The 27,600-nt window shown below is 33.9% G+C and overlaps 1 protein-coding gene across 1 annotated transcript; it reads right to left on the reverse strand.

Annotated features, from left to right (window-relative positions):
* On the reverse strand, positions 1–27,281 carry LOC126775372 (O-acyltransferase like protein-like). The gene is made up of 12 exons (XM_050497249.1): positions 27,197–27,281; positions 22,490–22,626; positions 19,083–19,395; positions 13,113–13,224; positions 12,448–12,535; positions 11,183–11,358; positions 10,605–10,790; positions 7,790–7,969; positions 7,363–7,513; positions 6,901–7,078; positions 2,600–2,742; positions 1–1,686 (listed from the first exon to the last, which is right to left on the reverse strand). Exons 1-12 carry the CDS (start codon positions 27,252–27,254, stop codon positions 1,576–1,578), a joined length of 1,833 nt encoding a protein of 610 aa, XP_050353206.1. The 5' UTR covers positions 27,255–27,281; the 3' UTR covers positions 1–1,575.
* Positions 27,282–27,600: the final 319 nt, after the last annotated feature.

The following is a 27,600-nucleotide window of genomic DNA, read 5'->3' on the forward strand; positions in this document are numbered from 1 at the left end:
ATTTCACTAGACACGTAAATGTTTTATCACACTGTAAATATAATTTTTGTCTTCAAAATTACATACAAAAATACAAAAAACATAACTATATCAATTATTACGTTAACCTAACCACTCAATATTGTCTTGAACAAATGCAATACTACATAATATCACCATTAATAGATTTTTCAATCCCCATAAAGTTTATGCAATAGACAATAGACATTGTTAAAAAAAAACTATTTGTTAGACTTTTAAACCAAATACATATTATTTACATCATGACGCAAGTCTATATTGCCACACAATTCCAATTCGTAAATGCTCTTTTAAAATTATAATATAAACTATTTCTGTAATTATAATTTTGACATCTTTGTATGCAAAGAAAAAACAGTAACAAAAAATATGTTCGGTCTACACGCAATCTTTGGGCAGAAGAAATAGTTGTATATAATATTTAATTTGAACTCTGTGGTAGCGAATTATTTTTTAGATATAATTATATTATGTTAATTACATGATTGAAACATAAACGAGTCAACAAACAGAAAAAATATGCGTAAACACTTTTAGCAAAAAATATTGAATACTATCATGTTTTCATAAAAAACAAAAAATTGTACCGTCGACTGTTGCATTGTATATCATGGTCTTATCAGATGCTCTTCACCTCTTTTTCTGTCTGTTGTGCTTCGATGTACTGATTTGTTTATTTATTCTTAAGCAATGTACGTAAATACTTAGTTTGACGTAGAAATATATAATTATACAATAACAAAATCACTAAAAACATCTGTATTTTTGAAAAGATCAAATCATGTTGTAATCGAATAATTTTAAAATATAGCTATTAATATACAAACAAACTATATACATCAATTTAAAAAAAACTGATTAGATTATAATTGATGGTTGGAAGGATGAGGGGCAATTGGGTCACCTAATGGTAAATGGTCGCCATCCCCATATACATTGACAACAGAAATACTTACTTTACTGGTGATAGGGCTCTGTTTACTGGTGGTAGGGCTTTGTGCAAGCACGTCTGGGAAGGTACCACCTACTCATCAGATATTGTACTGCATTACAGCAGTACTTTGTATTGTTGTAATCCGGGTTGAAGGGTGAGTGAGCCAGTGTAATTACAGGCATAAGGGCCATAACATCTTAATTTCCAAGGTTGGTGGCGCGTTGGCGATTTAAGCGATGGTTAACATTTCTTATAATGCAAATTACAGTGGGCGTTGGTGACCACTAACCATCAGGTGGCACATATGCTCGTCCGCCTACCTTTACTATAAAAAATTAATATAAACTACTCCTTATAACATCATTGCTCTGCGATCCATAGTAACTAAGTATCTCCTCTTGTGCCTGCCTGTAGACTGGCTCACTCACCCAGTTAATCATTAGAGAGTGATAGTAAAACCCACTAATACCTACAATACATAATATTGTTTATTATTAAAATATTATTATAGTCGTCGTTCATGGTGTGTATATTATACCTAATATTTTATTTATTATTATGTAATACGTTTATATACATAAGTGTGTTGAGTTATAACTACTTCTAACTCCACACAAATGCTATGAAGTATAGAGCATCTGTAATACTTTCTGAGTTGGTATTTCCACCATGAGGTAGAGTGGCAGAGACGTGACGTAGGTCATAATGATTGAAGTGAAAATATGACCGCCCTGAAACAGAATACACGAATAATTTTAAACATTAACAGAAGCTTTGGAACTCAATGCACGATGCTGCTACACTGCGGTTTGGTGTATATCCATTTGAAATAACATTCGATACGTATAGTTCTTCACGATATAATTATTACTTACAATCCTTACTTTCTTATGAATAATTTTAAGCACAAATCAAGCAAGCATAAACACAATAGTACCTGATATCTACGTGATTTAAAAATATTTACATGGTATATTTTATGACATTAACACGTATATTAGATATTTTCTTGTCTATGTACTGTTTAAATATTTTAATTTAAGAATAATCACCGTCGGTAGAATAAGCGAAGTGTCAACTATAGTTCCATATAAAACAAAATATAATTCGTATTATAAGAATAATTACAAATTGCTACACATAAGCATTAATGAAACGAATAAGAATACTATTTATAAATACAAATACAACCGTATATATACGTATATACTCGTAGAAATACCTTCTATTTAACGTTGTTTTAGTTAACATCTTATTTTTTAATTGATATGTTGCCTATTAGCTTTATCTGTCGGCACGATTTTCAAACTTTATGTGATTACTTAATCTTATTGTATAGTTCTATCATTTTTTTAAATATTTAAGTTTTAGATAAACTATTGTCCAACTATGGCAGCATCAAGGCGGATTAACTAAATTTGCCACATATAACCTTAACATCTCAGCTGATTATGACGAATTAGGTAAGTGGGACTCGTAAATATGCCCCCAAGGACTTGTGACGACATCAATGGAAGTTTTATTCCTTTGTATGTAACCAATTATATATTATTAGTCATTTTTGATTTGATTTGTGATTGAGTTATACTTTTCGAATATTTACTTCATGTCAATTACTTTTATTCATAAAATATTGATACTTACAATTTCAAACACTGAAACTCGAGCGAGATTAGTCTTGATAGCGAGCAATGTCAGGTTGTAGCACCAGTGCACGAGGAGCACGGACAGCGACATTCGGCTAAGGATCTGCCATACTCGCCAAGACAGCACGTACCAGTAAATACCTAGAAAATAAAGGCATAGTATGATGCTGTGCACCGGCTTAAACCGACCCGGTGTCTAGACCAGTGTTATTGCAAAAGTGCCGAAATATATCAGATCAATTATGGTGGAAAGTCATTTATTCGCTTAGTGTCATTTCATTGTTTAGAAGCGAAGGTGTTGTCTCACAATTAGGTGTCTAAATTTGCTCTTCTAACTAAATGAAGTAAACTTAAAAAATGATGTTTTATATAAAGTTCTAATGTTTAGAGTCAAAATGGCCCAGTGATTAGAACACGTGAATGTCAACCAAAAATTGTAGCAGAGCAGCGTGGTGGACCATTCTTCAACCTTTATTCTCATAAGTTGAGGAGGCCTCTGCATTGGAGACTTTCCTTTAATCTCGTATGAAAATCAACGGTCCTACACAAAGGTGTTTCATCGTCCATATAATTATAATAAAAATACTGTAGTAAAATGTGCCTTATTTATTAACACTTATATTGAATGATCTTTAAATATATGTACTGTAAGTTATGATTGAACAATTTGAACTCTATATTATATTATGGGACGAGTTATTTATTATGAATCATTTAATTAAAACTAATCAAGAAATATTTCTTTTTATGTTTTTTATGTTTTGTACGTAAAAGTATTTAAAAATAAGTTAAGAATCATGTCGCTGACGTCTTTGCACCAGACACACGCAAGCAAACCGCAAAATATTAATGAGCTCTTGTAAAATCCTTGGATTTGTGTGGAACTTTTATTAAGAGGAAAATTTTAAACTTTATATTGATTGAATACATTGCTGGCTTTATGCGTATTGATATTAAAGTGTTCTTATGACAAAATGAAATTATATTATTACTATAATTATAAACGTCACAACAACATTTTTTTATTCAAAGATAATTTATTCTTTCTGAGAAATACTAAAAGCTTAATTGTTCAGTGTATAATGTCAAATGTATTGGGTGCTGAGTAGGTCGAAATAGCTTGTTAAGTATAGTTGATAAAAAACCAAAAGTTACAGAATGGAAGGTTAGTAATACAATATACGTATAACTAGTTTCCGTCATGCAGGCGTTAAGTACTATGCTATTTTCTGTAGCCATGACAACGTGTAGCATACATGACAAAAGTATTTTTTATTTTTATCGCATATATAGGCATAATTATTTACTATGTACATATGTAAACTTTAATAAATGTAACAGTAACAGCCTGTTAATGTCCCACCGCTGGGCTAAGGCCTCCTCTCCCTTTTGAGGAGAAGATTGTGGAGCTTATTCCACCACGCTGCTCCAATGCGGGTTGGTAGAATACACATGTGGCAGAATTTCAATGAAATTAGACACATGCAGGTTTCCTCACGATGTTTTCCTTCACCGTTAAGCACGAGATAATTTATAATCACAAACTGGTGGTAGAGCTTTGTGCAAGCTCGTCTGGGTAGGTACCACCCATTCATCAGATATTCAACCGCAAAACAGCAGTACTTGGTATTGTTGTGTTCCGGTTTGAAGGGTGAGTGAGCCAGTGTAATTACAGGCACAAGGGACATAACATCTTAATTCCCAAGGTTGGTGGCGCATTGGTGATGTAAGCGATGGTTAACGTTTCTTACAATGCCAATGTCTAAGGGCGTTTGGTGACCACTTACCATCAGGTGGCCCACATGCTCGTCCGCCTTCCTATTCTATAAAAAAAAAAATTAAGCACATGAAAATACAGTGGTGCTTGCCCGGGTTCTAACCACTGGGCCATCTCGGCTTAATAAATGAATCACAGTTTAATATTTTTGAAGTCGGCTACAATGAGATAAACGAGAATCAATCTGGCCTTATTTTTTGTAATTTTCCTCTTATCCTCATGTTCGATATGTACATATTTACGCCGATTGTCAGATTACGTGTACAGATTTACGAGTTCCTACGTTAATTTTAAATAACATATTGTGGATCACCTCATGAGGAGCTGAATCTGACCTTAGTAAAATTATTATTTTCTGATCCATTTATTACACAATATTGCGGGGCATCTAACATTGACTCACTGAAAGCAGACTACAATAAAAATTCCAAGTCCTGTAGGAAGGCATACATGAGAGCGGATGCACAGCGCATTGTACAGATTGGTCACGACCTTGTTTCGCATCCTAGGGGCTCACGTAGCTTCTGGCGTCTGACCAAGTCTGTGCAAAACAATTTCTGCCAACCTTCGCTGCCACCGCTTATAAATCCGGTTGCATCACTCGCTCACAGTCCGCAAGAGAAAGCCGATCTCTTGGCTAAACTCTTTGCCGATAACTCCGTGATCGATGATTATAGTGCGCTGTCACCAACACTACCTTCATGTGGCCACATGATACCTGACATCAAAGGCAACATGATGTGCGTGCGGAGCTGCAATCACTTGATATACGGAAAGCTAGCGGTCCCGATGGAATACCAGCCATAGTGCTGAAGAAGTGCGCGGCGGAGCTGTCTCCTGTGTTAACGCGCCTGTTCCAATTTTCTCTCTCTTCGGGTTGTGTGCCGGAGACTTGGAGAAGAGCTAATGTGCAAGCGGTTCCCAAAAAAGGGGATCGGTCTGACCCGGCAAATTATCGGCCAATAGCTATCACCTCAGTACTTTGCAAGGTGATGGAACGGATTCTAAACAACCAACTGATCCATTACCTAGAAGATCACTGTCTAATCAATGATCGTCAGTACGGGTTTCGACCAAATCGGTCCACAGGTGATCTTCTAGCGTACGTAACACACCTCTGGAGTGAAGCTATCGACAAGCGTAGAGAATCGTTGGCGCTTCACAATTTTATGTAGTGAATGCTGGGGTTCCCCAGGGATCTGTGCTATCTCCCACACTCTTTTTTTTGCATATCAATGATATGCTATCTCTTGGGAACATACATTGCTATGCAGACGATAGTACAGTGCATGGTGGATACCACGGACGCGCAGTGGCTGGGTGGGCGGAAACTGAGGAGAGGCGGGAGAATCTTGTCATTGAACTCGATAGGACATTAGAGCTCATCGCCAAATGGGGTTCTGATAATCTTGTTGAGTTTAATGCCAAGAAAACACAGGTGTGCGCTCTCACAATGAAAAAGTCACCATTTTACCCTCATCCCTCCCTCTGTGGTACACCGCTGATGATACAAAGCAAAATCGCCATGCTGGGGATGGACGTTCGCTGCGACCTTAGTCCAAGGGATTACATCGAGGCTATTATAAAAACAGCTTCACGAAAACTCGGAGTTCTGAACAAGGTGGCTGTTATACAAAACACAGGTACAGTCTTGCGTTGAATATTGCTCGCACCTTTGGGTAGGCTCCGCTAAGTACCTACTGAAGGCCTTGGACCGGTTGCAGCGACGTGCAGTCCGCATTATTGGCGATGTAAAGGTCACAAACACTCTCGAGCCTTTACAATTGCGTCGAGAGATAGCAGCGCTGAGCGCTTTCTATCGGCTGTATCACGGCGAGTGCTCAGAGGAATTATTCTCTCTAATTCCTGCTTCCCCCTTCCTTCATATGTCCACACGTGCTAGCTCTCGATATCACCGCCTAACTGTGACATCAATTCCATCGCGCACAAAGAAATTTGGCAATTCATTTCTTTGTCGCACTTCCAAAAAATGGAATTCTTTACCAGCTCACGTGTTCCCCTCCTCTTACAACCCGGGTTCCTTCAAACGAGGCGTGAAGAGGCATCTTGCGGGCCGGCAAGGCGGGGACGGCCAGTACAGACCATTCTTCCCGATTGTACTGGCCGTCGTCGCGGTTAGACTCTACTACCACTTACCATGAGGTAGAGTAGAGTCATTTGCCATCCCGGAGCATATAAAAAAAAATTGTTACAAAATTTCATATTGTTTGTGAAATAATTATGGAAACAAAAAGCTACTTACATCTGATTAAAATAATTCAATTTGGATTATTGCTCTTACCTGTAAGAACCCTAAAGCTAACTTCGATTGGTGTTTTCAGTTAAAAATGACTCCCCTCCATTTCAATTCAGAGGCAAAACTTAGTTTTTAAATTTGATTTGTTCAGTGACTCACAAAAAGGCGTCTTTGAAATTTCAAATACAAAGCCCGTTCGTGTTATGGTAAGGTTAGTTTAAGGTTTCAGCGTAATATCAAAAAACGACTATTAGGAGTTACTCACGATCAACTCTTAAGAAAAATCCGAGCATAGCCGTGGCCATGGCGATGGAGTAGACGGGACGGTCGATCGCTGTGTAGAGTGCGACTATGGTCTTCGAAGACGAGTCTCTTACGAAGTATCCGCACATTATCCACAGAATAATAATCGGTATAGACAAGCGGTACAGCACGCGGTAATACTAGAACGTCAATTATTATATTAGTCGACATCATATATTGCGTCATATAACTCACTCTTGTTGCTTATTTTATAAGGAAGCAAATCTTAGGTCCTGGATACTGATCACGGATCAGGTACTTTTAATAATTTGGCCTTTTTCTTTTAAGAAATTGTCAAAAACTCCCCGAAATTAGGAAGTTTACAGTGTAGCTCTCGTACGTCGAGAACATTTTGAAATCTCATGAATTAGTGTTTAACATAAAAAATGAATTATTTATTGAAACAGCTCACTAAGATACGTACTTTGTTCTGTTGGAGCTGGTAGCCGGTCGCGGCAAGGGAGCGGTGCACGAAGGCGAGTAGCAGGCCGAGAAGCGAGGCGGGCAGGCTCCCCCACGCCGCCGCGTACTGCCAGTTAAACGACGGTACGCCGATGTATTGTGCTCGGATGAATCTACACACGTACATTTAATAATTTATACATAACACACCGTAACTAGAAACACGCTTAGCTTGATGCAAAAAAGTACTTTTCTATTTTACGAAGTACTATTTAGCGGAGGTAAAAGAAAGCACGGGAATTCCAACGAGAAAAACTGGCAAAGAACTCAGAAGTTACTTATATTTTCTACTTGTATGTAATTCGATGCCATAACATAGCAGCAATGTAATGAAGATTGTCACTCTTATATGTCCATTATACAATACCAAATAATAATTTAAGACTAACTCGGGGTGCGCAATGAAGAGAATAGACTTCAGATCCAAGTAGTACGCTACGAAGTAATTTCCGATTATTGCAAGCCCAAACAGACTTGTCAGAACTTTGATCGCGATTTGCGGTTTCCGTGCCAGGAATATCAGTAGCAGAGAGGTTACTATGTAGAGCTGCATGTCAGCTGCTAGGAACCTGAAAACAAATACATAAATAAATACAAGTCCACGTTCAAGTTCACGTTGAGTTGTGTAAAGTCTGAATGGAACATTAACTTAGGACGGATGGTGGCACGGTGGCAGACATTTAATGCAATATGTTAAGACTTATCCTAGTATATGTATCCTGGTAATTTGTTTTTTATTTTCTTTATTTAGGATTACCAACATGACATACAGTAATAATTAGAAATTAAAAGTTAACATATTAAAAGGTCTAAAAGTAAAAGTTGCCATACTTATAGGTAATCGTAACAATTTGGTATAAGTATTAAAAAACTGCTAGAAACTATATCATAACAAAATATCAACAAATTTTAAACAGAGATCAGTTCTTATGAGACAAAAACATAAACATTAAATAGTTCAACATAAAAAGACTTAAATTTTGCAAGTTCGACATGTTATCATAACTTTATTACGAAGCGTCGTAGCATAAAATAGCTATTATATAACTTCGCACTTTGACTGTAGTGCAAAGTTATATACATACCTACTACCATGCTACCGTGACGTTAATAGTTTTTTCCAAATGAACTGGTACTTCCTGGTGCGTTCAAAAATACAAAGTCACTAGCTTTGTAATATAAATAGTTAATATTAACGATCCGTAAAAAGTCGGACATGGGGCAAAAAAAATGTATATATTTTTTATGTTATATAATACCACCGCCCGTAGACATTGGCGATGTAAGAAATATTAACCAATCCTCACATCGCCAATGCGTCACCAACTTTTGGAATTAAAACGTGAAAGTATTGGCAAATGGATTGTATGAGGAAAATAATATTTAATTACTTTTTCTTTAGTTTCATCATGACGTGTAACCCACAATTATAAATATTTTATTTTCATATTAAATATATTATATACAATATAAAGTTACAAAAAAATTAAACGTTATAATAGCCTTAATTATATTTGGCGAATAAAAAAGCAACATCCTCGTTTAGTTTATTTAGGTTATTTAAAATATATTTTTATCTATTAAATTATCTTTATACATATATTAAATTAATTATTAAAAATTATATTAAAAAAATATGCGTAGACTCAGTTGTAAAGTTTTATTACAATCGAAAATATTCTATTTAAAGGGGAACCTGCGCTTAAATTATTTTTCTAAGAAACTATTTAAAATTGAAATTATAAGTAATATAAATGTATGTATATATTTGTATTTCATATATGGCAAGATTTTTACTAACTTTTCTTACAATTTTTTTTTAATTCGAGTTCGTCTCGTCCGTGTGAATAGATAAATTCTCGTTTCGGAGTATACGGCCAAGCATGGTAGTTTAGCGAAAGATAAAATAATTGTTTTATGTTGGTGGTCACGTTAGGATGCGCAAGCGATCCCCTCGAAAGGACGCTGTGCCGCTGTGGGGTTCCGCTTACATGTAGCGCCTTAAGCGCTGCATCTAAGTACATTTTTTAACATTCCATACTTATAATGATGTTTCTATTATTAATAAATAAATTGTTTAAGCCATGTACATTTTTGTGGAAGAACTTACGATAAAACATAAATATTATATGATAGGTACCGACTTTCGATTTAACCACAATTCCACTTTTAAATGTCATGTTAAATGTCACGCTGTAATTTGAAAATTGGCATTGAATAAATAAACAATATTTTTGTATTGAACCTGGAAGCTATATCTGAGACTCGGATATATTTTTTATCAGTGTTCGTCCGCGACTTCACCACGTGTTAGTGGGAACGGGGCAGATGTTAGATATAAAAAAGTACTCGTTCAATCCTGGGGTTCAAACACGCTTTATACCGAATATCATTAAATCCAATGGCTAAGCCGTGAAAGCATAACAGACAGACAGACGAAGTTACTTTCACATATTAGTAGTATAAATGAATGCACATGTGTAAATCAAAGAAACAAATAAGACTCTATACAAAATTATATAAACGATAAAAAGCTTGCAATTAGTATTATTTGCAAATCAGGCAGCATATATATGTTGTATATAATTTAAAAAATAGGTAAGTTATATAAATTGCTAATTAATTAAACATTTGGCTTCAATTTCCGAACTACTACAAACTTATGAATATAAATTACCTGACTCATAAACGTTGCTTAGAGACCGTTTAGATAAATACTAATTTCGCTCTTTCTGTCATCATTGATTTGACATTCGAAAGAAGAAGACAGTATTGTTTAATTAACCACACCGCTAAACAACATATTTATAAGAGGGTCCATAAATGATTAAATACATTATCGTGTGAACTTTTTATTTTGTAATTTAAATACGAGTAAATAAATTCACAAGGATAATAGGCCTCACGACTGTCTTCCGAATTCATAATAGCATAGCAGTCCTAAAAGGTTAATCCTGTTGCCATATATTTTATTGTTAAATGTTGCTTCCGATATTGAAGATATGTATAAAAAGAGTGACTGTATATTAAGAGTCACGCTGTATTGTCGATGACAAGGCTTTTTGCGGGCTCCTCGTGCATCCTATACGGTATCTCCAACTATTTATATAGTTAGATTGAAAAAGTTTTGTAATAGTCAGTAGTACAAGAGATTTATACTTTTAAACTCACACATACATATATTTAAACGTGTTTGTAACTCACCAAGTCTGTACTAGGCACCTATCGTCAGGGCTGACGAGGTTGTTGATGAAGAGTACATGCGTCCACCACTTGCGCCGGCAGCGTGCGCTCTCCGCCTCTATCAATGAGGTCCACAACGGACCGTCGCTCGAGAAGCGCCACCATGTCGCACACAGGCCAACGACGAACATGTTCAATGGCATTATCCTAAAAAAGATAATATCTATACTTAAATTGTCTTGAATAATAATGTTTCCTTAAATATTTTAGCAGTTCAGGAATATGAGTCAAACAACCAAATCTTAAATGCCAACAAATGGACAAGCCGTCTATTGGGTCGAACACAAACAGTGGTGAAACTAGCGTTTTGCCCGTGGGCCATAATGGGCCCGTCATTGCAAACACTGGAGACACGCGAGGAACGCCTTTGCTTATTATGAAAAAGAAAGTGCACTGTCGAGCATTGAACGAGATTTCGACTTGTCTACGAAAAAATAAAGTCATTATTATAATTCGCGTTTTAAAAATTCAATTACCTATAGGACAATTTTTCCTTGCGGTTTCTTATCTCGATAAAAATGTTACTAAATGCGTCCTACCTCACGATCCTGTGGAGTATCATCTGCCACCACATGCGGAGGTTCAGTTTCTTCTTGGGATCAGTATCCAGCGAGAACATGACATTATAAGCCAGCAAGAAAGACGACAGGATTATGAAGGTCTGGACGATAGTGGTCCCGTTGTTGAGTAGCGTTGATAGAGGATGCGCATTGCTCTGCGTGATTTACATTCTTGATTATTTATAAAACAATAAATAGATTTAATAAAAAAGACTGTTGTTACCATCGACTTTTGCGTTCTTATTGAGACTTACGTAATCATTTTTTTTATTTTTTAAAAAATGTTAGGCGGACAGGCAAATTGGCCACCTAATTGTAAATGGTCACCACCGCCCTTAGACATCGGTACTGTAAGAAATATTAACTATCCCTTACATTGCTGATGCGCCACTAACCATGGGAACTAAAACGTCCCTTATGCCTGTAGTTACATTGACTCACTCACCCTTCAAACCAGATAAGTACACAATACTAAGTATTGGTGGTAACATATCTGATGAGAATGCGGTACCTTCCAAGGGCTCGCACAAAACCCTACTACCAAGTACATGTGGTAAGAATATCAAGGGCCCAATTGTGGATCGCCCCGCGCGTTCGCAAATTATTGTCCCCATCCTATCATGGCGACAACGTAGGAGTAGTGGGAATTTCGGTGGAAAATGTTAACGCAAACACGCGGCTCAAATATTTGTTTCGAATTTCAAATACTTTCAACTACTTTTTGATTTATTATACGAGTATGTATCAAACATAAAAAAGATCGGTTTCAATTTTTTTTTTATATAGCATTTTAATTAATTTTCACTTATATGTGTGCGAGTATGTACGAACACACACGCGCCTTTTAATCAGGCGGGATAGCAGCCCGTCTCGACCTCCAGTACCACAGGTAGCTGAAGAGTTTTTGCGACTTTTACATAACTAACTAGTATATATTTTCTACAACCATTGTCTCTATGACTGATTGAATAAATTAATCATGACATACTTTTGCGTGGACAGACTTCTATACGTGTCCTGTCAGTATGATCTAAGGATCACTGAAAACCACATCCTACAGTAATACAGTAACAGCCTGTTAATGTCCCACTGCTGGGCTAAGGCCTCCTCTCCCTTTTGAGGAGAAGATTTGGAGCTTATTTCACCATGCTGCTTCAATGCGGGTTGGGTTGTTCCTCGAATACGGCGATACATACGTGTGTGAAGTATTTGAATATCTAATAAGCGATGTTATTACGTCTTACCTTTTCCAGGAACTGAGGGTTGTGTATATACGTCATATGGTGAGCTATAACCGAGTGCGCTAGAATCACTAAAATTAGAGTGATCGCTCTGAAACACACAAAACAAAATATGTTCATCATTATTACATCTTTAACGCATTCAGATCTCTTTATAAAAACACGTTGCCATAACTGGACAAGTACCAAAGGCGATCACATTCACAAGGTAGCATTTTATTTTCTCAGTAATTCTTTATTCTAAAATATAAGGAAAATTATTACCCACTTCAATATAATTTTCCTTTAACATTCTTTGTTAGTTTTAATTTATTATCAGAGCGATTGCCCTTTTATAAAACCACCTTCTCTCTCTTAACCTCTTAACTTTTCGACTGCGAGTTCAAACCCTGACAACACTGAGCTTTCATCTGCTTAATTTATGTTTATAATTCATCTTATTCTCGGCGGTGAGGCACGCATATGTCGGATGAAACTGTTACATGTACACCCAACAACCTGCATTGGAACAGCTTAGTGAAATTAGCTGCAAACTGCCTCGTCAGCTGGAGTGGCCTTTGCCCAGATGACATTTACAGGTTGCTTACTATTTACTTTTGCTATTATAACGAATAAGTGTTGTTGTATGTTTCCGTTTACCGACTAAAATCAAGATAACATTGTCTCACCTCATTCCGTGCACTGGCATGAGGGCGTCAAACCGGGAGTCCTTCTTGTCATAGCAAGCTGTCAGCCGCCTCCAGCTACTTATCAGGGACCAGGCGACGAGGAAACGATTTGCTATTTAAAAAAAATCATATACTGATGATATAATATAAATTAATTTGTAAGTTCAATTCCTCACTCTCTGCTCTTATATATAAGTGTCACCGGAACTCGTGTTGAACAAAGGAATATGAATTGAACTGGTTCAGTGCCAAAAGAACTGGAAGGAACTGTGTTCCGTAACACACACTTATTCTTAACTCTTGGACCTCACCGGTTCTGATTATATGCTGTGTTGTCTTATTAAATATATTAAACGTATAAAATAAATTAAAGTCATACAACAATAATGATAACTCGACACGAAGTGCGTCAGACGGCATCCGAGTCAGGTATCAGTGCAATCTGTATGTCTTACTCACTTCCTCGACGACATTATGTTATAGTCAAGTTTATTATCATAACAATAACATTATTTTCAAGGGACGACTTATTTTTTATTATCTACATAATACTTTGAGTAAGCAGAAATTTAATAAATATTAAAGTAACCCCGTTAAGTGCCAAGCAAACAAACAGACTCTAAGAAGCCCAAGGCCCAACAAGATGTTTTTTTTTTTTTTTATAGAATAGGAAGGCGGACGAGCATATGGGCCACCTGATGGTAAGTGGTCACCAACGCTCTTAGACATTGGCATTGTAAGAAATGTCAACCATCGCTTACATATCCAATGCGCCACCAACCTTGGGAACTAAGATTTTATGTCCCTTGTGCCTGTAATTACACTGGCTCACTCACCCTTCAAACCGGAACACAACAATATCAAGTATTGCTGTTTTGCGGTAGAATATCTGATGAGTGGGTGGTACCTACCCAGACGAGCTTGCACAAAGCCCTACCACCAGTAACTGTGGTAACTGCTTCGCTGTAAGCCTAGTGGGTCTTCGAACAATTCGTCACGTCATAGGAAATAAATTCGTTGTAGTGATTTTAATTTTTGAATAGGTACCTATAAGTATATTAAAAATTAAATATATACTTTATTCAAGTAAGCTCTTAGGATTGAATTGAAGAAGAAATTGAATGCAAACCTAGCCTATATTGAACAATATCGGCAAAAATTTCATTCTGAGAAATACATCGTAAACTATGTACAATTAAATTTATATTGCTAAATTACAATTTAAATTTGATGGTACATCACTATTACTAGTCTAATTTATTAAGGATACCTTAAAACCCTCCTGCGTCCTCCAGTACTACTGAATATTTCTTTGTTATACTGAAAATTTGTGACAACAAAAAAATACCAGCTGAGGTTTTCTAGGCGGTTGTTCTCAGGTCAGGTTTTTTTCGTAACCGAATAAGTAAGTAATGCTTATATATTAAATAATGAAATTTGTATATAATTTGATTAATAAGTCCCGACCGTATCTTTCAATAGATATTATATAACAGTGTCAACAGTACAATGCCTTCGTTTTCTGGTCAAGTTGTTGTTAATCAAACTTCGAATTGCGATACTGATTCGTTACGCTAAACCATCGCATTGTTATTATTAAGGCGGAGATCAATCTTCAACTACAGTTGCGTGTCCTCGGATTAATAACAATAAATTTACTATAAAATAGAACAACAAGTAATGATAATAATTACTATGCAGATGTTGCAAGCTGGACGTAACAAATAGAAACGACAAATAAATAATTAAACATCAGCCACATTCATTTTATTGTTTGCTTTATTGTTATATATTTTTTATAAAAAAACGTAATTATTATTTTACAAACTCTTTATGAAACACATCGTAAAAATCAAATGTAAAAGGAACGAAAAAGAATTCCGCTGATTAAAATTATATGTTTTTTACATATTATCAAAATCAGTTATAGTTATCACAAATGTAAGATAATTCCATTAAATTAATTCAAGTCACGAATTGCAATGCAACGATTGTATTGAATTTCCGTAATTTCGCGTGTCGCAGTTAACATTACATTACCGTACCGGTGCAGTACGTGTGTGAAGGGTAAACATGGAAATAAATATTTTCTGTATATTGAGATGCTTGAAACTTTGTTTCAGATTTATAGATAATTTTCACTATTATTTTCACTATTATTTATCCTGCGCAGTTGGCTAATATCTCTTGTGCTTGGCCGCTGTTGCCGAAATCAATCCGAAGGAAATTATTATTATTATTATTATTAATGGGAAATGAACTTATTAGTCTACAGTGCGCTCTCGAAGCAGTCGTGTTCAGGTGAATTGTATTTTAATAAAGAAATGGTGATTCAGGTGGATCACCATTTCTTTATTAAAATACAATTTTGTGCTGAAAAAATTTATACTTTATTGCAAGGATAAAAGACTCAATTGCAGCAAACTTGTGTGGTGACAAAGTAATTCATTAGCGTTCCGTACGAAAGAGATAGACCTCTGATGTGATCTCGCTCGCACCTGCACTACTGTCGTCGTGTGTTATCTTTATTCTAAGATTGAGCCTTTAACGCACGCCAAGTGGTAGCCACACTAAAATACCATCTCTGTCAATTGCTTCGGACGATTTCTCAGATAACATATCTAATATAACATTAAGAAATCGGAAAGAAAAGGAAGGCCAAAAATATTTTGAAAATATTTGAATGAAAATAACACTAAAATCTTTAATGAAATAACCGAAATTAAATCAGAGATAAAGGAATTAAAGTCCACTACCGAAAATCTAATTTCGGAACACAAAACCATAAATAAAGACATAAAAGATATAAAACAGCAAAGTGACAAATATCAAGAAAGAATTAAAAGTTTAGAAAAAGGTGTTAAAACACTTAGAGTAAGGAATCATCATCCCTAAATTCGCTATCGCTTTCCTGTGAAACCGTTGCCTTAGAAGTAAAAGACCAGTGCTATCGCCAGAAAAACATTATAATTGAGGGTATAATTGAATTAAACGATAAAAAATACAAACTCAAGACGAAACTATGACAAACAAGAAGTGATAAAAGTCATAAAAAATATTTATCCAGAATTTCCTATGCCAATTAAGATACTGAGATTAGGAAAATATAACCCGAAATAAAATAGAAACCTACAGGTGTGTTTTGTAAATAAAAAACTGCTCGCTACATGTTACAAAATCGTAAAGAATTAGGAAATAATACTCGTATATTTTTGATCAAACACCTGCTCAATATCAATATTTTAAGAATGTCAAAAATGAACTGCATGAACGGCAAAGTCAGGGGGGAAGATTAATGATAAGATGCTACAACGGTATACCTAAAATAATAAACATGCCAGCAAAAAATTACACAATTACCAACCAGGCATAAGCAAAAATAACACTTATCAAATAACACTTATCAAATAACACTTATCAAATAACAAGTGAGCCGAGATGGCCCAGTGGTAAGAACGCGTGAATCTTAACCGATGATCGTGGGTTCAAACCCGGGCAAGTACCACTGAATTTTCATGTGCTAAATTTGTGATTATAATTCATCTCGTGCTTTACGGTGAAGGAAAACATCGTGAGGAAACCTGCATGTGTCTAATTTCACTGAAATTCTGCCACATGTGTATTCCACCAACCCGCATTGGAGCAGCGTGGTGGAATAAGCTCCAAACCTTCTCCTCAAAAAGAGGAGAGGAGGCCTTTAGCCCAGCAGTGGGACATTCACAGGCTGTTACGGAAATAACACATAGTTACGAAAATCTATGCACTACTACCAAGTCTCTTAAGTTTTTATACGCCAATATACGAAGCTTACTCACGCCGGGTAGATTAGAAGATTTAAAATGTATTACAAAGTCTTTTCAACAAACAGTACACTTAGTTTTATTAACAGAAACATGGATAAAATCAAATTTAGACGCAAACGCATGCCAGCTAACAAACTATACGGATTTACAATATACAGTAACTGAAGAAAAATATGTGGATGAGAATCACTTGTGGATCTATATACAAAAATATGTTCTTAAAATTGAATTATTCTACAAGCCGCCGAATGCCAACACAAACAACTTTTTAGAAATATATTCATCTCAAATAGAAAACGATAAACGAGGTATAGTTTTTGGTGATTTTAACATAAATCTATTAAAAGAACATAATAATACGAAAAATTATATGAGCATTATAAAACAGGCCGGCTATGATATACTAAATAAAATTGAAAATACTTATTGTACCGGGAAGCACAAACATCTTTAACACTCATCGATCATGTATGTACTAATATACATGAAAAATTTCATCTAGCCATTATTTATTTATTTATTCTCCAATGACAGACCATAAACAAATATATTTCGAACTAAAGAAATATGCGCGTGAACCTAAGACAAAAATAAAATATGAAGCAATCCATTATGAGACACTATGAGACTGTCAATAACTCGATAATAAGACTTGAAAATTCTGCATGTCAACTGAATCGTTTAGAACATTTTATAAAAAATAATATCGAACAAAATACAATTTTCAAGTTTAAAGTACAAAACCCACATAGAGGCGATTGGATTAACAAATACATAATTCAAGACATAAGCAAACGTAATTCTTTGTGGAAAAGGTTAAAAGAAGATCCGCACAATAAAGAACTGATGTTGTCTTTTAATGCTGCAAGAAAAAGAGAGAGAGATTTATCAAAAACAATATGGTTTTCATATGTATATGGTAACTAAAATTAAAACGAACATTGATGATAAAAATCTTGCATTAGGTATATTTATTGATCTCAAAAAAGCATTCGACACAGATTGACATAATTTATTATTGCAAAAAATAAAAAAAAATGGAATAAACGGACCAGCTTATGAATTAATAGCTTCCTACCTGGAAAATCGGCAACGAATAGTAAAAATTGGTAACTTTCAAAGTGGTTCATCACGAATCACATGTGGAATATCGCAAGGATCCATACTCGGGCCTTTGCTTTTTATAATATATAAAAATGATATTAGTCATCTCTCACTATCCGCTGAAGTGTCACTATACGCTGCTGACACATGTTTATTTTATTTTGGCAAATCCATTCAAACTAACAAAAGCAGCACAACGTGACTTAAACATATTAAATGAATGGCTTAAATATAAATTATTGACAATAAATGTTTCAAAAACTCCTAACATGATTTTCTGTGCGAAAAACAAATTTATACAACCCTATAGCGATTTAATACTTAATGACGAGGTGATTTAACAAGCCGACGCTGAAAAATACTTAGGATTAGTTTTATATAAATACTTAACTTGGCATCCTCATATAGACTCAATAAAACAAAAAATTGCTTCACTTACCGGTGCCCTTAGGAGATCAGCGCGCTGTATTCCACCTAAAGTACGACCTATTATCTATATATAGGTTCTACTATGGTAAAACCGATCTTAGAATACCTTATTGAAATCTGGGATAGTGCCGCTGAAATCCACATCAAAAATCTCCAAATATCTCAAAATAAACTACTAAAAGTCCTGTATAATATGAACTATCGCACTCCTACGAAAAATATCTATAGCAAACACCACGCATACACAAATTACATTCCAACCTAAAACCCATTCTCACCTTACTCGAAGCCGACATAAAGTCGAATTACCCAAATTCCGAACTGTAGGGCACAAAAACTATATTATTTCAACGAGCACAGCTTTACAATTCATTACCAAAAGACTTTATAAATGCAAATTCAATGAATAAATTAAAAAAGATTAAAAATTATTTACTGACACAAATGTAGACTTATAAGTTACAGTAGTGCTTTATATTTAATGTTATTTCCTGTTTAAGTGGACTTTATTCTTTTTTTGGGAAATAAATGTATTAAACCTTAAACCTTAGTTATCCTTGTTAGTGATTGTTTTTAGAAACGTTGTGTGAGTAGGGCCTTAGTTGAAAATATAAAAATATCAAGAAATACGTACGTTTATTATCCGCGTTATGAAATAGTTCATATGCTGTCCCAACCACATTGGCCATTAATATTAGGCCAGCGACACACGCAAATATGAGATCATATACATCCAATGGCACTCTATGGGGACTGGTGCTGATCTTGCAGTAATCCAAGTTGAGGATTTTTGCGTCTAACTTGTATTTCGTTTTTGTGAGGTTGTGGACGCATTCTTCAAAAATCTCGGGGAGGAATTCACCAGATATGTGAGCGCACGTCGAGGTCACGCAGTACCCTCGGTGAATGATAGAGTGGTTGAACTTATGCTTGTCTTCAGAAACGGTCTGAAAAATTAATCCTTTTTTAATATTACAGGGTCACACACGCATACGTCAGTAACTACTAAGCCGACTATTTATTTGATTACGATTTCCTCTCACATAATAATATTTTTTATCGGAATACATCACGACAACCGTCGGATAGTGTATACGGAATGATCTGTGCAAATGACTATATTTGACCAGCAAAGGAGAATAAAGTAAAATAATTGATTAAGCTTTTTTAAAGAAAACTATCGTTATACTTAAATTATTGTATAACGTATCGTATAACGTATCTAGGTCGTTTTATTTTGATAAGCACAATATCTCCCAGACACCGGGAGAAGTTTTTGCAAGTTTGCATGAGACCTACAAAACCTTCGTGCACGTCGTTCTCCGTCATATGGTATGCGGACGACACGTTGGTGCTTTCATCCAAATAGCTCGCTGAACTTCGGTTGACTATCGTCGTCAATAAGATCTGCTAGCAGGTCTTTCGGACTGACGTTGTATTACATAGTGAGTGATCATCGCTGCTCATACACATTGGCATTTCTAGAAATATTAAACATCCCTTAAATCGCCAATGCGCCACCAACTTTCGGAACTAAGATGTTATGCCCTTGTGCTTGGCGTAAGTATTCTCACTCACTCTACAAACCGAAATACAACAATACTAGTTAAAAGCTGCTTGGCGGTAGAATATATAATGAGTGGGTGGTAAAGTACCACAGGTAACTACAGGCATGAACAAAGTAATACCACCGAGTATTGTTTAGGTATTGTTGATTCGTGGTATAATAAATAACTGATGCTGACATCATCCGTAAATACATTGTGTTTCACTAAATAGTTTACGAATCACATATACATATTAGAGAGACAATAATTTATTTACGATTATGATAGTGATATATTTTTTTAAAAATTACGATATAATTAACATGGAATAAATATAAGGTTTCTAGAAAAACTCGCCGTTTTTGAAAGATTAATTAATCGTAAAGCTACCGATCCGGAATAAATCGGAATCATATACGGTATTCATAATCCCCAATAGTTAATACGACTCATCACACTCAAAATTTTACTAAACTCAATATTAGTTTAATCTGTCATTGAAATTATGCGCCGTTGAACAGTGGTCAATTAGATATAGATGAAACAAAACATGTTATTAATCGGTTATTAAATTAAAAAAACGACATTGAACCTCGTGTTTATATTGCCATCTTAAATGATTATTTCTATTAGATAATTGAAAAAAAATATACGTAGAGAACCTTCGATTTACGTCAACATTTTTTTCGTTTCCGCTAATACGAAAATGTACCTATAAAAAATGTTTGATACTCACTCATATTGAGTTTAAGAAGGTTGTTATCATTATTATTTATTTAAAAGTAATAATAATAATAATAAAATAAAATTGTGAAACAGATTTCATTAAATATGCCGCATCCATACTTTTGTATTCCTGAGATGACACGGTGGGCAATATGTTTAACAAGCTCGTCGATCGTCGATCGAGAAGAAAAAATTTCTGCATCTACCTTCTTTATTATGAATTTTGTAACACTGTACGCTTAGATTTTTATATTAGTTTGTAACTTTCTCATGTAAGTGAATTTCTGTAATTCTTTATGAGAAATAAAATTCTTTAAACTTAAGTGTAACTTTATTTCTCTTTTTATTTTAATTTATATATACAACTACACAATAGACAATTAAACAGAGAGTTGAAATTTATTCGATAAATGTTCTACTAAACACATCATTCATAAAAAACATCACATTAGAAATAGTCATTAAATAATTAATTATCAGAGTAGGTATTCCAAGTCCAAAAATTCAAATACATTATCATCATTTAAATTATTAACAATACATTGAAATAGATTTTTATTATTTTTAAATTTACGACATAATAATTATATAAAACTAAATATAATTATAGAGAAAAAGAAAACAAAATTCTTGTATAAATAGTGATTAATAACTTGCGAGATAGTTCAACGAGGGCAACTATTTAGATAATTCAAAATGTTGCGTTTGAACTAAGAACTGTTATTACATCTACATCAGCTTCTAGTTTTGAAATGCTATTGTATAAATCTGATAAACGCGGTGTAAGTGATTTTTTCCATTCGTCTGAAATTGCTACGAGGTAATTTAAATGACTATCATTGTTATTATTTAAAATATTAAATTAAAATGTAAGAAACAAAAGTGTCCTCCGGGATTCAAGGTTTATTCTGTCAAAATTTTTAAGTCTCTCTCTATATGATTTTCGGTTAATTTTAAAACTATATGACATATGCTTCAAAAAACGCTTTTGAACTCGCTCAATTCTATTAACGTGTAATCTGTAATAAGGTGCCCAGATTATATAATAGTATTCAAGCCTACACAACATCGATGTCAAAAAGATTTAGTACAGTCAAAGGTCTCCTTTGGAGCACCTTAGTACAAATCCGAGAGATTTATTGGCCTGTTCCAGGGTTTTGTCAATATGTGAAATAAAGTTCAACCATCACAGGTTGTTACATCTGCCGTAACACCCAAGTCACGTACATCATATACTTAAGTCAATTCTGTGGCATTTATAGACTTCTATTTTTAAAAATTGATTTACATTAGAGCGAGTTTCCATTATACACAGTACATTTAACACGACATCGATTATAAGCACATCTATAACAAACCTAATGCTTTTTGTCGAATACGAGCACTGACTGTTGCAACAACGAACAAACACCTACTCTAAGCGTCATTGACAATATCACAAGACAGCTGAGTAAAAATGTATTCTATGTTCTAAAGTCAGAAGGAGTTTTGATAAAAAAATCTTAAACTTACGTCGTATATGTGACTTGGTAATAGATCTGCTATATTGTGCACTACAAACTTCATCTCAGTTCTCAATTCATATATTTTTATATATACTCGTAATGAAACGCCATTTCACTTAACTACTTATATCCATTTTGATTTCATTCTCAAAGTTCCTATAACAACTTCGCCCATTCAAAGCGTCATTTTCTAGGTATCCATAAATAACGTAATTTACATCAATGATATGTCAATTCAAAATCATATTTATGTGTTAATGTACCTGTATCATGTTCAGGAGACGGCTGTACTTTTGCGAGGAGAGGTGAAAGGAGCCGAGACAGAATGCTCCTCGTGAGACCAGACACTCATCGTAGTCGTCCAGCTCGAAGAGCCTTGGCATGGAGTAGTATTGCTCATCTGTAAAGAATAAATTCAAATCAAAATTGAAGAAATATTACCTATTCCTCACATCGTCAATACGCCGCTAACCTCTGGAACTACGATGTTTTATCCTAAGCTCACTAGTTATTAAAAAAATATTAACCAAATTACTTAAATTAATCATAAAAAAGTAAACTTATGTAAGTAATACTGCATAAAAACTCCATGTCGTCTGCACGTTTCTTTATCTATCTTTTAATCTATTTATTTATCTTTTAATTCTTGTATAGAACAATATGTTTTAATATTTATTTTTTTATCTAAGCTTTTAATTTAGTCTTCGGTAGTGTATCCGTGGGATTTTATTATAGAATCGAATACATTGTCCCTCGAAGAATATATAGACGTTGCGTACAAAAAATGTAGCGAAGAATAAATGTATTAATTGCTGCTTCTATATCCCACCAAACTGCGAGGACGCATACGTCTATTTCTATCAATTCAAGGTTGATTTAGAAATTATTCTTTCTGATATTAATCAGTCACCATTTAGCAGATTTTTTTTCTATTAATTAATATACTGTATGTTGTAATTATAATGTTTATTGTAATTATATGATTGTTTTGTGAAATATAAATACAAATTACAAATAATAAAAAACGTTGTTACATCCATATTTTAATAGTAATAAAAAAAGTTGTTTTTATGAAGGAGCGTCAAAGAAGGTACAAATATGAATAATTAATTGATGTTTATTATCCACCGATCCGAGCAATTCATCGTTCGCGAGTCGCATTGACTTTGAAATGGCAAAGAAATACCTACCACCAGTTAAATAATATCTTCTATGATTTCGGTCGCGACAGATCTCAAGGGGATTAGTCAACAGCGCGCGTAGTGCAGCACAAAGGTAGATAATAGGCTCAGGGCAACCGACGTTACGTGCTATATGAGGCACAGAATTGTAACACGCCCTGTTGGCCAGGTAGTTTCCTATCTATTTGCTGTTACTGAGAATATCTTGACCGGAAGTCATGATTCAAAATCAGGACGGCTATGTGTACGAACATTTATATTATTATCACTTGTAAAACTACATTTCATGCAAATAAATGATTATGATTATCGTACCCAATTTTATTCAAATGTACGTCAGCTTCTTCTTCATATATTATATATAGTACGCTCTTAGCGCGGATAATTGAAATGTAACCATGTAAAACATATCTACGACTATGTTAATTAATTAAATGAGTTTTTGGTTAGTCAGTTATAATTACAGGCAAAATGATAAAAAAGGAGCTCTCGCCAGCACCCTGGACTTTATTAAGTAAATTCATATATGCATGTTATAAAATTATTTATTCGTAGTAAAACAGACAAATTAATAATTTAATTTCTGTTTTTTGCAGATTTGCGAATATTTTTATTTGTTGAAGTATTAAGCTGGAAATGAAATCGAGGATGATTCTACATTATTTTTAAGACATTAATACATGTTGCGTTTATATATACATAATAGCGGTGTCTATAAATATGTCTCTTTCACATTTTGCCCATTAAAATCTATTACTCCGTTGAAGTACGGGACTGAATTTATGTATGAAAAAGTTTACTTCATAATCGCAGGAGGAAGACACAAATGCGATTACGGCTTCATCTCTTCCATATATCGAAGTTAATTAATATGAGGAAAGAATAATTTAATATAAGGAAATTCTTGTTTATATTATTTTATCGTACTTCAATCATAAAAAGCCGAGATGGCCTAGTGGTTAGAACGCGTGAATCTTAACCGAAGATCGTGGGTTCAAACCCGGGCAAGCACCGCTGAATTTTCATGTGCTTAATTTGTGTTTATAATTCATATCGTGCTTGACGGTGAAGGCAAATATCGTGAGGAAATCTGCATGTGTCTAATTTCATTGATATTATGCCACATGTGTATTCTACCAACCCGCATTGGAGCAGCGTGGTGGAATAAGCTCCAAACGTTCTCCTCAAAAGGGGAGGAGGCCTTAGCCCAGCAGTGGGACAGTAACAGGCTCTTACTTTACTTTTACTTCAATTCAGTCATAACGATTTAAGTTGATCTCACTTAAATAATAACAAATGAAAGCTTTTTTTTTAATTATTTTTTTTACTTTTATTTAATGCCCCTTGTGTTTAATACGCATACACTGGATGACTCACACAATCGGAACGCTGCACTCAGTTTAGTAGAATAAGTAACAAGTGGGTTATACCCAGGAGATCTTCCACGCAGCCTTAACACCTGTCGTTATTACTTTAACATTTACTTTATTCACTAGCGTTACATACACATTTGAAATGTCATTTTACAAAAGCTACCACTGGTTCGGAATATACATAGATTCTACCGAGTAGGTCCGACAAGAAAGTCACTAGTTTTTCTTTAACATCAAACATACATTAATGTAATTATATGTGACAATTACTTTTATGTATCAACTATTCTCAATTTATATTTAATAGTTTTCGGTCGCGTTTTAGGGGACAGACAATTTTACTTTCGCATTTAAAACATTACTATAGATAATAACATAAATAACAATGTTCGTGAAACAAAACGGTAGCACCTTAAAAGTATTTTGATAATCAGAAAAAGTTAAGCTTATGTTTCATAAAGATTGATTTGTTTTGATATTAATTTAAAAGAACAAATAAATACAATAGTAGTTTTTTTCCCACGTAGAATGCCCTTCCTATACACATAGATGATGAAACACAAAGCAATCATCATGATAATTATATTAAGCAATAATAGATGAACCGCAACTGTTCATCTAGGCCTTAGCTTTTTATTTATTATTTAACAGATTGTTACACATTAATATAATTATCATACACAAAAATGCCAGAACAGTATTTTATATAAAAGATATGCTTATCGCTTGGAGAAATTACTTCCAGCACACCTAAGTAGTGCAAAGTCAGACATAAATAAGAGGTAAATAATAATAACAGTTAAGTTTTGTAATAGAATAATAATAAAAAAACTACTAATCTTGTGCTGATTTTTTTTTCTTAGAAGCTTTATTAGAAATAAAAAAATGTGTTGGTGTTGTATAATGATTTTATAATAAAAAAAAAATTTAAGCATTGTACAGTATTTTTTATAATGTAAAAAAGTTAAAATTAATCAAGTGGATCTCATTTAAATAATTACAAATGAAAGCTTGTTTTGAAATATATATTTTTTACTTTTATTTAATGCATGTTGTGCTCATTACTCATACTAATAATCGCGTATTTAATGGTGTTGCCTATTTCCATAATAATTATCATATAATTATTTAATTTCCCAAAAAAATGTACTGCGGTGTTGCCTGAAGTTATAGACAGGCTATCGATGGCGAGTTAAATAAACAAAGTAGGCAATGGACTGTTTTGAATTGTATTTGTTCTTTTAAAATGGTTACAGCTTGATCAAAATAATTTTATTAAACGTTGACTTATAATACGAATGAATAATTTTACTACTAAACATTATTATTCGTCTCAGAAATGTGTAGTATTATACAGATATATGATGCAAATGAAATTTAACGTGTTAGTAAATATATTATGTTATTTATATAGTCTTCTATATATTTATGAATATTTATATATTATACAATATAGTTATATAATTTGGCTACACATTTGCACTACTCTTTGCTGGAAGTCTAATTCAACACCCTGCCTGTTGCCTATTTAGATAACGCTCAGTGATAACGCATTGCGCAATTTTTTTTTCTATTTGCTTATAATAATAATAAATAACTTTATTCACCAAAAAGAAACAAAGACAAAATTAATGTACAAAACCATAAAAAAGAGTTAACAATATGATATTTGATAATTTGGTGAAAGGTCGTAGTCTCAGATAGGCTGGTTTTCAGTCTATGCCTTGTACATATGCTACCAACACAAACGTTACATTCAGTGCAGTAAAAGGTAAAAGAAGATAAAATTATTTAAATAATAAAAGTTAATACAATTTTATAACACACCCAATGGGCTAAAATAAAAAACATTTTTTTTTGTTTTTTAATTGAATTTAATAAAGTTTTTGTTTATCTTAATAGTCTGCAAGTGTTCATAGTTATAATTATATTAAGTCGAGAGCCGTCGCGGATTGTTCGCACCAAAATTTATCAATAATATAATAATAGAAGCCCGAGTGTTCCCAAATCATGTCGTGTTCCTCGATAAATAATGTTAGTTAAATACGAACATTTAATAATAATAAAAAATATTCTAATATAATTAATGGCATAAACTAATGTAAATATGATGGTCTTAGTTTGCTCACTGTACTGTATCCACATTTCAAGTACGATAAAAAAAATATTTTTTTTTATTCAAATTTGTTTGTAAATACCGAATTAAATAAAATTATTATTTAATTGAATATTATAATATAATTTCTAATGCTATTAGAAAAATCTTCAAAATGAGTGCAGATATTTTCTTAAATAATTCATTCCATAAGTTATAGTAATATTTTTTATATATCCAAATATGAATAAAATAATCATCGAATATAAATAGGTCTGTGTTAACTTAAAGGTATGTGGTAGTAGGTTTGTCTAATGTTACCTGTGATCCCTGTGACTGCCACCAGCACACACAAGAAAGTCAACAGTCGAGCCACCATCACGCCGGCACTGACCACCGTCACGGACAGATTACTAAGCAGTAGTGATAACATAAATGTGTTCAAGTTATAAGCGTGAACCCGCGATATAGTCGGTCCTTTTTTAGGGATCAGTATATGTGATGAAAAAACGGAGCTTTTCAAGAACCTTACGTTCGTGTCCGCCTGTTTGAAACTCAAACACGTTTAGGTGACCAACTCGCGTTACTACCACTCACTTATGAAACACAACTCACATATTTTTTGTAATTTTAAAACGTTGGAAAGATATTTAAGGATATATTTAAAAATCAATCTCGTCTATCTCTAAAAGTACTCAATTTAATACTTTAAAAAACACGGCATA

The sequence above is a fragment of the Nymphalis io genome, chromosome 18 (genome assembly GCF_905147045.1).
Source record: "Nymphalis io chromosome 18, ilAglIoxx1.1, whole genome shotgun sequence".
NCBI classification, from domain to species: Eukaryota; Metazoa; Arthropoda; class Insecta; order Lepidoptera; family Nymphalidae; genus Nymphalis; species Nymphalis io.